Consider the following 13,270-nt stretch of genomic DNA (forward strand, 5'->3'; position numbering starts at 1 on the left):
TTCTTTATATAACGTCCCAGTTAGAGAGATGATCTAACATATTCTTTATATAACGTCCCAGTTAGAGAGATGATCTAACATATTCTTTATATAACGTCCCAGTTAGAGATGAATCTAACATATTCTTTATATAACGTCCCAGTTAGAGATGATCTAACATATTCTTTATATAACGTCCCAGTTAGAGATGATCTAACATATTCTTTATATAACGTCCCAGTTAGAGATGAGATCTAACATATTCTTTATATAACAACCCAGTTAGAGAAGATCTACATATTCTTTATATAACGTCCCAGTTAGAGATGATCTAACATATTCTTTATATAACGTCCCAGTTAGAGAGATGATCTAACATATTCTTTATATAACGTCCCAGTTAGAGATGATCTAACATATTCTTTATATAACGTCCCATTTAGAGATGATCTAACATATTCTTTATATAACGTCCCAGTTAGAGATGATCTAACATATTCTTTATATAACGTCCCAGTTAGAGATGATCTAACATATTCTTTATATAACGTCCCAGTTAGAGAGATGATCTAACATATTCTTTATATAACGTCCCAGTTAGAGATGATCTAACATATTCTTTATATAACGTCCCAGTTAGAGAGATGATCTAACATATTCTTTATATAACGTCCCAGTTAGAGATAATCTAACATATTCTTTATATAACGTCCCAGTTAGAGAGATGATCTAACATATTCTTTATATAACGTCCCAGTTAGAGATGATCTAACATATTCTTTATATAACGTCCCAGTTAGAGATGATCTAACATATTCTTTATATAACGTCCCAGTTAGAGAGATGATCTAACATATTCTTTATATAACGTCCCAGTTAGAGATGATCTAACATATTCTTTATATAACGTCCCAGTTAGAGATGATCTAACATATTCTTTATATAACGTCCCAGTTAGAGATGATCTAACATATTCTTTATATAACGTCCCAGTTAGAGATGATCTAACATATTCTTTATAAAACGTCCCAGTTAGAGATGATCTAACATATTCTTTATAAAACGTCCCAGTTAGAGATGATCTAACATATTCTTTATATAACGTCCCAGTTAGAGATGATCTAACATATTCTTTATAAAACGTCCCAGTTAGAGATGATCTAACATATTCTTTATAAAACGTCCCAGTTAGAGATGATCTAACATATTCTTTATATAACGTCCCAGTTAGAGATGATCTAACATATTCTTTATATAACGTCCCAGTTAGAGATGATCTAACATATTCTTTATATAACGTCCCAGTTAGAGATGATCTAACATATTCTTTATATAACGTCCCAGTTAGAGATGATCTAACATATTCTTTATATAACGTCCCAGTTAGAGATGATCTAACATATTCTTTATATAACGTCCCAGTTAGAGAGATGATCTAACATATTCTTTATATAACGTCCCAGTTAGAGATGATCTAACATATTCTTTATATACGTCCCAGTTAGGAGATGATCTAACATATTCTTTATATAACGTCCCAGTTAGAGATGATCTAACATATTCTTTATATACGTCCCAGTTAGAGATGATCTAACATATTCTTTATATAACGTCCCAGTTAGAGAGATGATCTAACATATTCTTTATATAACGTCCCAGTTAGAGATGATCTAACATATTCTTTATATAACGTCCCAGTTAGAGATGATCTGACATATTCTTTATATAACGTCCCAGTTAGAGATGATCTAACATATTCTTTATATAACGTCCCAGTTAGAGATGATCTAACATATTCTTTATATAACGTCCCAGTTAGAGAGATGATCTAACATATTCTTTATATAACGTCCCAGTTAGAGAGATGATCTAACATATTCTTTATATAACGTCCCAGTTAGAGATGATCTAACATATTCTTTATATAACGTCCCAGTTAGAGAGGGACATGGTCGAGTGTCTGTTGGCCGAGTGTCTGTTGGAGCTTTTGTTTTGAAGGAATGGGCCTGAGCCACCAGGTGAAGTTATATAACATCACTGTGTCCACGTTGGGACACCACTCACTGCTATTGGCCATATCCGGACACTTCAGCTTGACGCACTTTGTGGTCTTTTCGCAGTACTTTACATTTCCGATCATCACCAAAATGTTAACCAAATTGATGTATACCCATCTAACAATCTACGTATGAAATGTCCCACATGTACATGGACATTTAGTTGTCTAACTAGTATATGAAAGTGGAAAAGACGTAAGAACGCTCGGGCGATGGATTTTCCTCCTCTATTTTTACTGAACTGGACATTAAGGAGCTCTTATTGCATATTCAGAGTTGTTGAAGCATGGTATTATATCGGAAAGGACAGATGTAAGATCCCGTAGTTTTGACAGCATTGATGGGACTTTCTTTAACTAACTGTCTGTAGCGGTGTCCGGTTATGGCCAAGGGTAGCGCACGGCTGATTCATCGGCAATAGCGTACTTTAGCTGGCTCTTGTAAAGTAAAAGCTAAAGTAACAAGTTAACACTAACCGTTAGAAAGGTAAGAAGTCACACGATAGTTTTACACCATTAAATTAAGTTAAAACATCAATAGATCATTTATATTTGTATTTTAACAGATATTTTAATAGAACGTGAGCCAATACGTGTCCGAACGTGGACACAGTGACGCTGTGTGTGTGTGGCTGTGTGTGTGTGTGTGTGTGTGTGTGTGTGTGTGTGTGTGTGTGGGGCTGTGTGTGGGGCTGTGTGTGTGGCTGTGTGTGTGGGCTGTGTGTGTGTGGCTGTGTTGTGTGCTGTGTGTGTGGGGGTGATTATGGTTTTTACCAGGGCATGAGAGATGCCATTGTTCTTTCCCTTACACTGTATGCTGGCCTAAACTGGTGAAATCCCCCCCCCCCCCTTTCCTGGACATGAAGGTTTTATTCCCTTTTTAAGTCATTAATGACGGTGCGGTTAAGGCGGGGGGGGGGGGGGGGGGGGGGCTCGGCGGGGGGTCGATACCTCGTTCACAGGAAACCAGTTAAACAGACATGCCGGTCTGGAGAGAGCAGCGTTACTCCTGCACCGCGGCGTTACTCCTGCACCGCGGCGTTAATCCTGCGTACCAGTGTAACTACTGCGCCGCGGTGTTACTCCTGCACCGCGGCGTTACTCCTGCACCGCGGCGTTAATCCTGCGTACCAGTGTAACTACTGCGCCGCGGTGTTACTCCTGCACCGCGGCGTTACTCCTGCACCGCGGCGTTAATCCTGCGTACCAGTGTAACTACTGCGCCGCGGTGTTACTCCTGCACCGTGGCGTTACTCCTGCACCGCGGCGTTACTCCTGCACCGCGGCGTTACTCCTGCACCGCGGCGTTACTTCTGCACCGCGGCGTTACTTCTGCGCACCGGTGTAACCACTGCACCGCGGCATTACTACTGCACCGCGGCGTTACTTCTGCACCGGTGTAACTACCGCACCGCGGCGTTACTTCCGCACCGCAGCGTTACTTCTGCACCGGTGTAACTACCGCACCGCGGCGTTACTTCCGCACCGCAGCGTTACTTCTGCACCGGTGTAACTACCGCACCGCGGCGTTACTTCTGCACCGCGGCGTTACTTCTGCGGCGTTACTTCTGCACCGCGGCGTTACTTCTGTGGCGTTACTTGTGCACCGCGGCGTTACTTATGCGGCGTTACTTGTGCACCGCGGCGTTACTTATGCGGCGTTACTTGTGCACCGCGGCGTTACTTATGCGGCGTTACTTGTGCACCGCGGCATTACTTCTGCACCGCTACTCGGTTCATTCGGAGGTTGGTCTGCTACCTTGTTCTGCTGCGTAGCTGTGAACAGGACGGCTTAGTTCCTGAGGTGTTAACATAGCTGAGGGGTTTAGCTGTAAACTGATTAGCTGCTGCTGAGGAACACACGACCTCTCACACACTTGTGTTGTTGTTGTTGTTGTTGGTCCAACAGGAAAAGTAGGCAGCTATTACTGGTCCACCATCAGGTTTTATGCTATGCTAACTCTGTGGCTAACTCCAAGAACTTCTTCACAGTAAAATAGTGGTTAGCTGTATTATTATTATTATTATTATTATTATTATTATTAGAGTTTTTTAGCTTCTTTAAAACACACCAATCCATTTAACTTGGTCTTCTTCTGACTGTTCTGACTCCCTCTTGTTCTTCTGTCGTGTGCAGCGAGTCGACGTGCCGTTTCTACAGCCACCAGATGAAGGGGAAGCACCTGGCCATCAGGAAGATGAACGAAATCCAGAAGAACATCGACGGCTGGGAAGGGAAGGACATCGGCCAGTGCTGCAACGAGTTCATCATGGAGGGCACGCTGACGCGCGTCGGCGCCAAGCACGAGCGCCACATCTTCCTGTTTGACGGCCTAATGATCTGCTGCAAGTCCAACCACGGGCCGCCGCGGCTCCCGGGAGCCGGCTCCGCCGCCGAGTACCGCCTCAAGGAGAAGTTCTTCATGCGCAAAGTCCAGATCAACGACAAAGATGACAAGGAGGGCGAGTACCGCCACGCCTTCGAGATTATCCTGAAGGACGGCAATAGCGTGGTGTTTGCCGCCAAGTCTGCAGAGGAGAAGAGCGGCTGGATGGCGGCGCTGATTTCACTGCAGTACCGCAGCACGCTGGAGCGCATGCTGGACTCGGCCATGCTGCAGGAGGACAAGGAGCAGACGGTGTGGCTGCCCGGCGTCGAGCTGTACCGCTTCGCCCAGCCCGACTCCGAGCAGAACGTCGTGTTCGAGGACAGCGTCCAATCCAAGTCTGGGATCCCCATCGTCAAGGCCGGTACGGTTCTGAAGCTGATCGAGAGACTCACCTTCCACATGTACGCAGGTAAGACGGGACGCTGTTACACTAGTGTTTATTGATCAGCTGTTTCTGTGTTTATTGATCAGCTGTTTCCGTGTTTATTGATCAGCTGTTTCTGTGTTTATTGATCAGCTGTTTCCGTGTTTATTGATCAGCTGTTTCCGTGTTTATTGATCAGCTGTTTCTGTGTTTATTGATAAGCTGTTTCTGTGTTTATTGATCAGCTGTTTCCGTGTTTATTGATCAGCTGTTTCCGTGTTTATTGATCAGCTGTTTCCGTGTTTATTGATCAGCTGTTTCCGTGTTTATTGATCAGCTGTTTCCGTGTTTATTGATCAGCTGTTTCGTGTTTATTGATCAGCTGTTTCCGTGTTTATTGATCAGCTGTTTCCGTGTTTATTGATCAGCTGTTTCCGTGTTTACTGATCAGCTGTTTCCGTGTTTACTGCAGCTGTTCCCGGTTTTACTGATCAGCTGTTCTGTGTTTACTGATCAGCTGTTTCTGTGTTTATGATCAGCTGTTTTTGTGTTTTACTGTCAGCTTTTTTTGTGTTTACTGATCAGCTTTTTCTGTGTTACTGATCAGCTGTTTTCGTGTTTATGATCATCTCTTCCTATGTTTATTGATCAGCTGTTTCTGTGTTTACTGATCAGCTGTTTCTGTGTTTACTGATCAGCTGTTTCTGTGTTTACTGATCAGCTGTTTCTGTGTTTATTGATCAGCTGTTTCTGTGTTTATTGATCAGCTGTTTCTGTGTTTATTGATCAGCTGTTTCTGTGTTTATTGATCAGCTGTTTCTGTGTTTATTGATCAGCTGTTTCTGTGTTTATTGATCAGCTGTTTCTGTGTTTATTGATCAGCTCTTCCTATGTACAGTTCCTTGTGAAAGTATTGGGCCCCCTTGAACTTTTCAACCTTTTGACACATTTCAGCTTCAAACATAAAAAGAGAACATTTTATTTTTTTGGGAAGAATCACCAACAAGTGGGACACAATTGTGAAGTGGAACAAAATCTATTGGATATTTTAAACTTTTTTAGCAAATAAAAAACGGAAAAATGGTGCGGGCTAAATGATTGGCCCCCTTGCGTTAAGACTTTGTAGAGCCCCCTTTTGCTGGATTCCAGCTGCAGGTCTCTTGGGGGACATCAGTTTAACATCCAGAGACTAAGTTCTTGCCCATTCTTCCTGGAAAACAGCTGGAGCTCAGTGAGGTTGGATGGAGACCGTTGGTGAACAGCAGGTTTCAGGTCTTTCCACAGATTCTGGACTGGATTCAGGTCTGGACTTTGACTTGGCCGTTCTAACACCTGGATCCGTTTATTTGGGAACCGTTCCTTTGGAGATGTTGCTGTATGTTTGGGATCATGGTCTTGTTGGAAGATAAATCTCCGTCCCAGTTTCAGGTCTTTTGCAGACTCCAACAGGTTTTCATCCAGAATGGTCCTGTATTTGGCTGCATCCATCTTCCCCTCAATCTGAACCATCTCCCCTGTCCCTGCTGAAGAGAAGCAGGCCCAGACCCTGATGCTGCCCCCCCATGTTGGACAGTGGGGATGGTGTGTTGAGGGTGAGGAGCTGTGTTGCTTTTACGCCAAACATATCGTTTTGCATTGTGGTTTCATCTGACCAGAGACCTTCTTCCACATGTTTGGTGTCTCCCAGGTGGCTTGTGGGTAACTTTAGACCAGACTTTTTCTGGAGATCTTTGACAAACGGCTTTCTTCTTGCCCCTCTTCCATTAAGGCCAGATTTGTGCAGTGTCCGACTGATAGTTGTCCTCTTGACAGACTGTCCCCCCTCAACTGGCGGTCTCTGCAGTTCCTCCAGAGTGATCAAGGGCCTCTGGGCTGCATCTCTGATCATCTTCTCCTGGTCTGAGCTGAAGGTTTACAGGGACCAGGTCTTGGTAGATTTGCAGTGGTCTGATACTCCTTCCATTTCTAAATGATGGCTTGCACAGTGCTCCTTGGGATGTTTACAGCTTGGGAAATCTTTTTGGATCCAAATCCGGCTTTAAACTTCTCCAGACCAGTATTAGGGACCTGCCTGGTGTGTTCCTTGGTCTTCATGATGCTCTCTGGGCTTTCAACAGAACTCTGAGACCATCACAGAGCAGATGCATTTATACAGAGACCTGATCCCACACAGGTGGATTCTATTGATCCCCATCAGTCATTTAGGACCACATCGGATCATTCAGAGATCCTCGCTGAACTTCTGGACTCAGTTTGCTGCTCTGAAAGTAAAGGGGCCAATCATTTAGCACGCACCACTTTCAGTTTTTTATTTGCTAAAAAAGTTTAAAATATCCAATAGATAACGTTCCACTCACATTTGTTCCCACTTGTTGGTGATTCTTCACAAAAAATAAAATGTTCTATCTTTATGTTTGAAGCTGAAATGTGTCAAAAGGTTGAAAAGTTCAAGGAGGACCAATACTTTCACAAGGCACTGTTTATTGATCAGCTGTTTCTGTGTTTATTGATCAGCTGTTTCTGTGTTTATTGATCAGCTGTTTCTGTGTTTATTGATCAGCTGTTTCTGATCAGCTGTTTCTGTGTTTATCGATCAGCTGTTTTTTGTTTACTGATCAGCTGTTTCTGTGTTTATTGATCAGCTGTTTCTGTGTTTATTGATCAGCTGTTTCTGTGTTTACTGATCAGCTGTTTCTGTGTTTACTGATCAGCTGTTTCTGTGTTTACTGATCAGCTGTTTCTGTGTTTACTGATCAGCTGTTTCTGTGTTTATTGATCAGCTGTTTCTGTGTTTTCAGACCCAAACTTTGTGCGAACCTTCCTGACAACGTACCGGTCCTTCTGTAAACCTCAGGAACTGCTGGACCTGCTCATGGAGAGGTGAGCTCTGTGTTTCCATAGCAACTATCAGGATGCCCCTAATGTTCCCCTCCAAAGAAGGTATTCTGTATTTTACTTCTACAGGAATATTTCCGCTGTGATTCTGAACTTTGGTTTGGAGTTAGGGTCTAACCCTTCTCCATCTGGCAGGGTTAGGGTTAGGGTATAACCCTCTTGCATCTGGTAGGGTTAGGATCTGTAGGTTTGATCTCAGATCAGCTGATCTGAGAGTGTCTGAGATCAGCTGATCTGCGAGTGTCTGAGATCAGCTGATCTGATAGTGTCTGACCCTGACCCCCCTACCCTCCAGGTTCGAGATCCCCGAGCCGCGGCCCAGCGAGGCAGACCAGATGGAGGGAGCAGAGCAGCCAATCAGCACAGAACTCAAACGCTTCCGCAAAGAGTTCGTCCAGCCGGTCCAGCTTCGGTAATTCAATTCAATTTTCAATTCAATTTTATTTATAGTATCAATTCATAACAAGAGTTATCTCAAGACACTTTACAGATAGACCACACTCCAGAATTTACAAGGACCCAACAGTTCTAATAGTTTCCACCAGAGCAGCAACAGTGCGAAAGTGGCGAGGAAAAACTTCCTTTTAGGCAGAAAACCTCGGTCAGACCCAGACCCAGGCCCGACCAGACCCAGACCCAGGCCCAGGCTCTTGGTAGGCGGTTCTGACGGCCGGTTGGGGTTAGAATGAAGAGTGGCAATAAAAATAGAAAAAAATTAGTATTTTGTAGAAGTTCTTTGTAGTAGTTCATGGCATAGCAGGACGCTGTGCGGCATTACAAGGCACAGCAGACGTAGCAGGACTAGCAGGACTAGCAGACGTAGCAGGACGTAGCAGACGTAGCAGACGTAGCAGAACGTTGCAGGACGTAGCATGACGTAGCAGACGTTGCAGGACGTTGCAGGACGTTGCAGACGTAGCAGGCGTTGCAGGACGTAGCAGGACGTAGCAGGGCACCGCAGTGTAGCAGTTGAACATGGCATCACAGAACGTGTAGCGGGACCATGGCGACAGCTGCTACCCTGATTTTGGAGCCTCTCTGATCCAAGGGAACATGCTGTTGAAAAAAGAACATAAGGACTCCGGGGAATGACTCCCCAGAAATAGGTTAGTACTTAGGTTAGTAACTAGTTAGTACACGCATTTCTGGGACATGGATGCACATAAATGAAAGATAGAAAATAGAGGAGAGAGGAGATCAGTTGTCTCAAAATAAGTCCCAGGCTGTCTAAAACTATTACAACAAAACCAAGAGAGACGAGGTAAGAAGAGCTCCATCCGGCCGGGCTAGAACTCTCCCCAACCGGATCGGGCTGTATGCCAGTCTCCCTTTAGTTATTATGAACTATGTGACTAACTACACTCCCTAACATATTATCATAATTATAATTTATATATATTATTATATTATCATTATACTCAGATACACACTGCTGATCATTCAGTGTGCCAATGTGCCTGCATAAGCAGCATTGGCACACTGACTATTATTGCCCATACTTATAGTATTATTCGCTGTTTTTTTTACGCACTCTAGTCCAAAGCGTTGCCCAACACGCGCAACACATTACACCGACATGTGGTATTGATCGGGAATGGTGTGCTATGTAGTTTCAACAGATTTGCCGCGTGGTTTTACCGAAATCGGCAAAAATATGGCCAAAATCTATCATTGACTTGAATGGGAAATGTTCGGGAAATTGCTCAACATCGCTCAAAACGCCCCCTCTTTGGGACCGTGCTGTGTCGCCATACTTTAACGTAGAAACGTGATTAAAAGTTTAAACCAAAGACAAGACTTTGACGTTTATTGGGCTGAATGGGCGTTCAGATATCAGGCACGGTTTCTCCCAAATCCCAGTTTACGTATCGTCCCGTTTTCAGACCGTCCCAGATTTTCCAATGTGGTGTATGTGGTGGAATGTTCAGAGCTAGAGTGGGAGACAGAGTGAGGGGCTGGGTACGAATATCTGGAAGTTTTTCAAACAATGGTCTCTCCTCGTTCAGTTTTTCAGTCTTTAGGCTTCATTATGGGTAAAAATGTAGGTACTCTTGTTCCCGGTCGCAGGACAGTAACTATGGAGACTATCGGACTTAAATTGTTGCTGTGACCTACCAACTGTCGAGAGAAATCATGAAAAAAACATTCAGCTGGGGACGATTCATTGATTTTCTTTCTCCAAACAGATTGCTCTCTCTCTCTCCAGTTCTATCTCTTTAGACATCATAGTTGGTCAACATGTAGAAAATCTTGTGCCGGTCGCAGACATGTAACTATGGAGTCTATCGGACTAAAACTTTTCGCGCTAGGCTCACCAACTGCGATAGAAGTCATTGAAAGAAAGACTCTGGCTCCCTCTCTGACGAAATTACCATAGCAACAGGTTCTGTTACTGAGAGGACAGAGGGGGGGGCTGCAGGACGATGCTCTGAAACAAACAAATGCAAAAAAACAAAAAATCAGCATAGTAACAAGTTCTGACACACACACACACACACACACACCACACACACACACACACACAAACCTATCATGAGACTGTTCCCTGGCGGCCATATTGACCAACTGACTCCTAACTGATGTTTCCATTGTGTGTGTGTGTGTGTGGATGGGCCCCAATAGCAGGCACACTGATAAAATTTCTGCGGAATTTTCTAGTTATTATTCTCACCCAATTCAATTTTATTTATAGTATCAAATCACAACAAGAGTTATCTCAAGACACTTCACAGATAGAGTAGGTCTAGACCACACTCCAATCCACAAGGACCCAACAGTTCCAGTTTTTTCTCCAGAGCAAGCAACAGTGCGACAGTGGCGAGGAAAAACTTCCTTTTAGGCAGAAACCTGGGTCAGACCCAGGCTCTTGGGAGGCGTGTCTGACGACCGTTTGGGATTAGAATGGATTTTGTTTGTAGTAGTTCTTTGTAGCATAGCAGATCACTGTGGGCGTTACAAGGCACAGCAGACGTAGCTGTCACCGCAGAGCGCAGCAGGATGTAACATGGCATCGCGGACATGTAGCGGGACCATGGACCGCTGCTACCCTGATTTTTTGACGCCTCCCTGATCCGAGGAAACATGCTGGGGGGAAAAGAACATAAGACTCCGGGGAATGACTCCCCGGAGCTAGGTTAGTAACTAGCATTTCTGGGACATGGATGCACACAAATGGAAAGATAGAAGATAGATGAGAGAGGAGCTCAGTGTGTCCCCCAGCAGTCTAAAAGAGAGAGAAAGAGAGAGAAGAGAGAGAGAGAGAGAGAGAGAGAGAGAGATGACCATCCCACTGTCTAGCGGAGGTGGCTATGAGAGAGAGAGAGAGAGAGAAAGGAGAGAGAGAGATGACCATCCCACTGTCTAGCGGAGGTGGCTATGAGAGAGAGAGACATGACCATCCCACTGTCTAGCGGAGGTGGCTATGAGAGAGAGAGAGAGAGAAGAGAGAGAGAGAGAGAGATGACCATCCCACTGTCTAGTGGAGGTTGCTAGAGAGAGAGAGAGAGAGAGAGACATGACCATCCCACTGTCTAGCGGAGGTGGCTATGAGAGAGAGAGAGACATGACCATCCCACTGTCTAGCGGAGGTGGCTATGAGAGAGAGAGAGAGAGAGAGAGAGAGAACCATCCCACTGTCTAGCGGAGGTGGCTATGAGAGAGATAGAGAGAAGATGAGACATTGACCATCCCACTGTCTAGCGGAGGTGCCATGAGAGAGAGAGAGAGAGAGAGAGAGAGAGACATGACCATCCCACTGTCTAGCAGAGGTGGCTATGAGAGAGAGAGAGAGAGAGAGAGAGAGAGAAGACAGACCATCCCACTGTCTAGCGGAGGTGCTATGAAGAGAGAGAGGAGAGAGAGAGAGAGACATGACCATCCCACTGTCTAGCGGAGGTGGCTATGAGAGAGAGAGAGAGAGAGAGAGAGAGAGACATGACCATCCCACTGTCTAGCGGAGGTGGCTATGAGAGAGAGAGAGAGAGAGAGAGAGAGAGAGAGAGAGACATGACCATCCCACTGTCTAGCGGAGGTGGCTATGAGAGAGAGAGAGAGAGAGAGAGAGAGAGACATGACCATCCCACTGTCTAGCGGAGGTGGCTATGAGAGAGAGAGAATTCCATTTTATTTATATAGTGCTTAATCACTACAACAGTTATATCTTTGCCTATAGCGGCGTAACTAAGGGATGGCTCAGGACTCTCCTGAGCCAGCCCTAACTATAAGCTTTATCAAAAAGGAAAGTCTTAAGCCTACTCTTAAATGTGGAGACGGTGTCTGCCTCCCGGACCCAGACTGGAACCTGGTTCCACAGGAGAGGAGCCTGATAGCTGAACGCTCTGGCTCCCGTTCTACTTTTAGAGACTCTAGGAACCACCAGTAACCCTGCATTCTGGGAGCGTAGTTCTCTCCCAGGGTTGTAAGGTACTATAAGCTCTTTAAGATAAGATGGAGCCTGACCATGAAGAGCTTTGTAGGTGAGAAGAAGGATTTTAAATTCTATTCTGGATTTTACAGGAAGCCAATGCAGAGAAGCTAAAACAGGAGAGATGTGATCTCTTTTCCTGGTTCCTGTCAGAACACGTGCCGCAGCATTCTGGATCAGCTGTAGAGTCCTTATGGATTTTTTCGAGCAGCCTGATAATAAAGAATTGCAGTAATCCAACCTAGAAGTAACAAATGCATGGACTAGTTTTTCTGCATCATTTTTAGACAGGATATTCCTGATTTTTGCAATATTACGTAAGTGAAAAAAGGCAATCCTTGAAATTTGCTTTATGTGGGAACTAAAGGACATGTCCTGATCAAAGATGACTCCAAGATTCTTCACAGTGGTGCTGGAGGCCAGGGTGGTGCTGGAGGCCAGGGTGGTGCTGGAGGCCAGGGTGGTGCTGGAGGCCAGGGTGGTGCTGGAGGCCAGGGTGGTGCTGGAGGCCAGGGTGATGCTGGGGGCCAGGGTGATGCCATCCAGAGTAACTATATCTTTGGATAATGCGTCACGGAGGTGCTTGGGTCCCAGAGCAATGACTTCAGTTTTATCTGAGTTTAACATTAGAAAATTACAGGTCATCCAGGTTTTAATATCCTGAAGGCACGTTTGAAGTTTAGCTAACTGATTAGTTTCATCCGGCTTGATTGATAGATATAATTGAGTATCATCTGCATAACAATGAAAGTTTATGGAGTGTTTCCTAATAATACTGCCTAAAGGAAGCATATATAAAGTGAACAGGATTGGACCGAGCACAGATCCTTGTGGGACTCCATGACTGACCTTGGCGTGCACAGAGGATTCATCGTTAACATGAACAAACTGAGATGGATCTGATAAATAAGACTTAAACCAGCTTAGAGCGGTCCCTTTAATGCCAATTAAATGTTCCACTCTCTGTAATAAGATATGATGGTCAATGGTATCAAATGCAGCGCTAAGATCTAATTTTTTTTAATTATTATTATTCTAATAACTAACTATCTAATAACACAAGTACAGAGATAAGTCCTTCGTCTGATGCAATTAGGAGGTCATTAGTAATTTTAACAAGTGCTGTCTCTGTGCTATGATGAACTCTAAATCCTGACTGAAAA

The 13,270-nt window shown here is 44.4% G+C and overlaps 1 protein-coding gene across 1 annotated transcript in view; it reads left to right on the forward strand.

Moving 5' to 3' along the window:
* Positions 1 to 13,270, forward strand: part of sos1 (son of sevenless homolog 1 (Drosophila)) — a gene marked incomplete at its 5' end in the record, with an annotated part of 50,654 nt that overhangs the window by 16,961 nt on the left and 20,423 nt on the right. The window contains 3 exon segments of the mRNA XM_032508539.1: positions 4,173 to 4,834; positions 7,588 to 7,669; positions 7,980 to 8,096. Coding sequence (XP_032364430.1) covers positions 4,173 to 4,834; positions 7,588 to 7,669; positions 7,980 to 8,096 — 861 coding nt within the window.

This window comes from Etheostoma spectabile, unplaced genomic scaffold, assembly GCF_008692095.1.
Source record: "Etheostoma spectabile isolate EspeVRDwgs_2016 unplaced genomic scaffold, UIUC_Espe_1.0 scaffold00008247, whole genome shotgun sequence".
Lineage (NCBI taxonomy): Eukaryota > Metazoa > Chordata > Actinopteri > Perciformes > Percidae > Etheostoma > Etheostoma spectabile.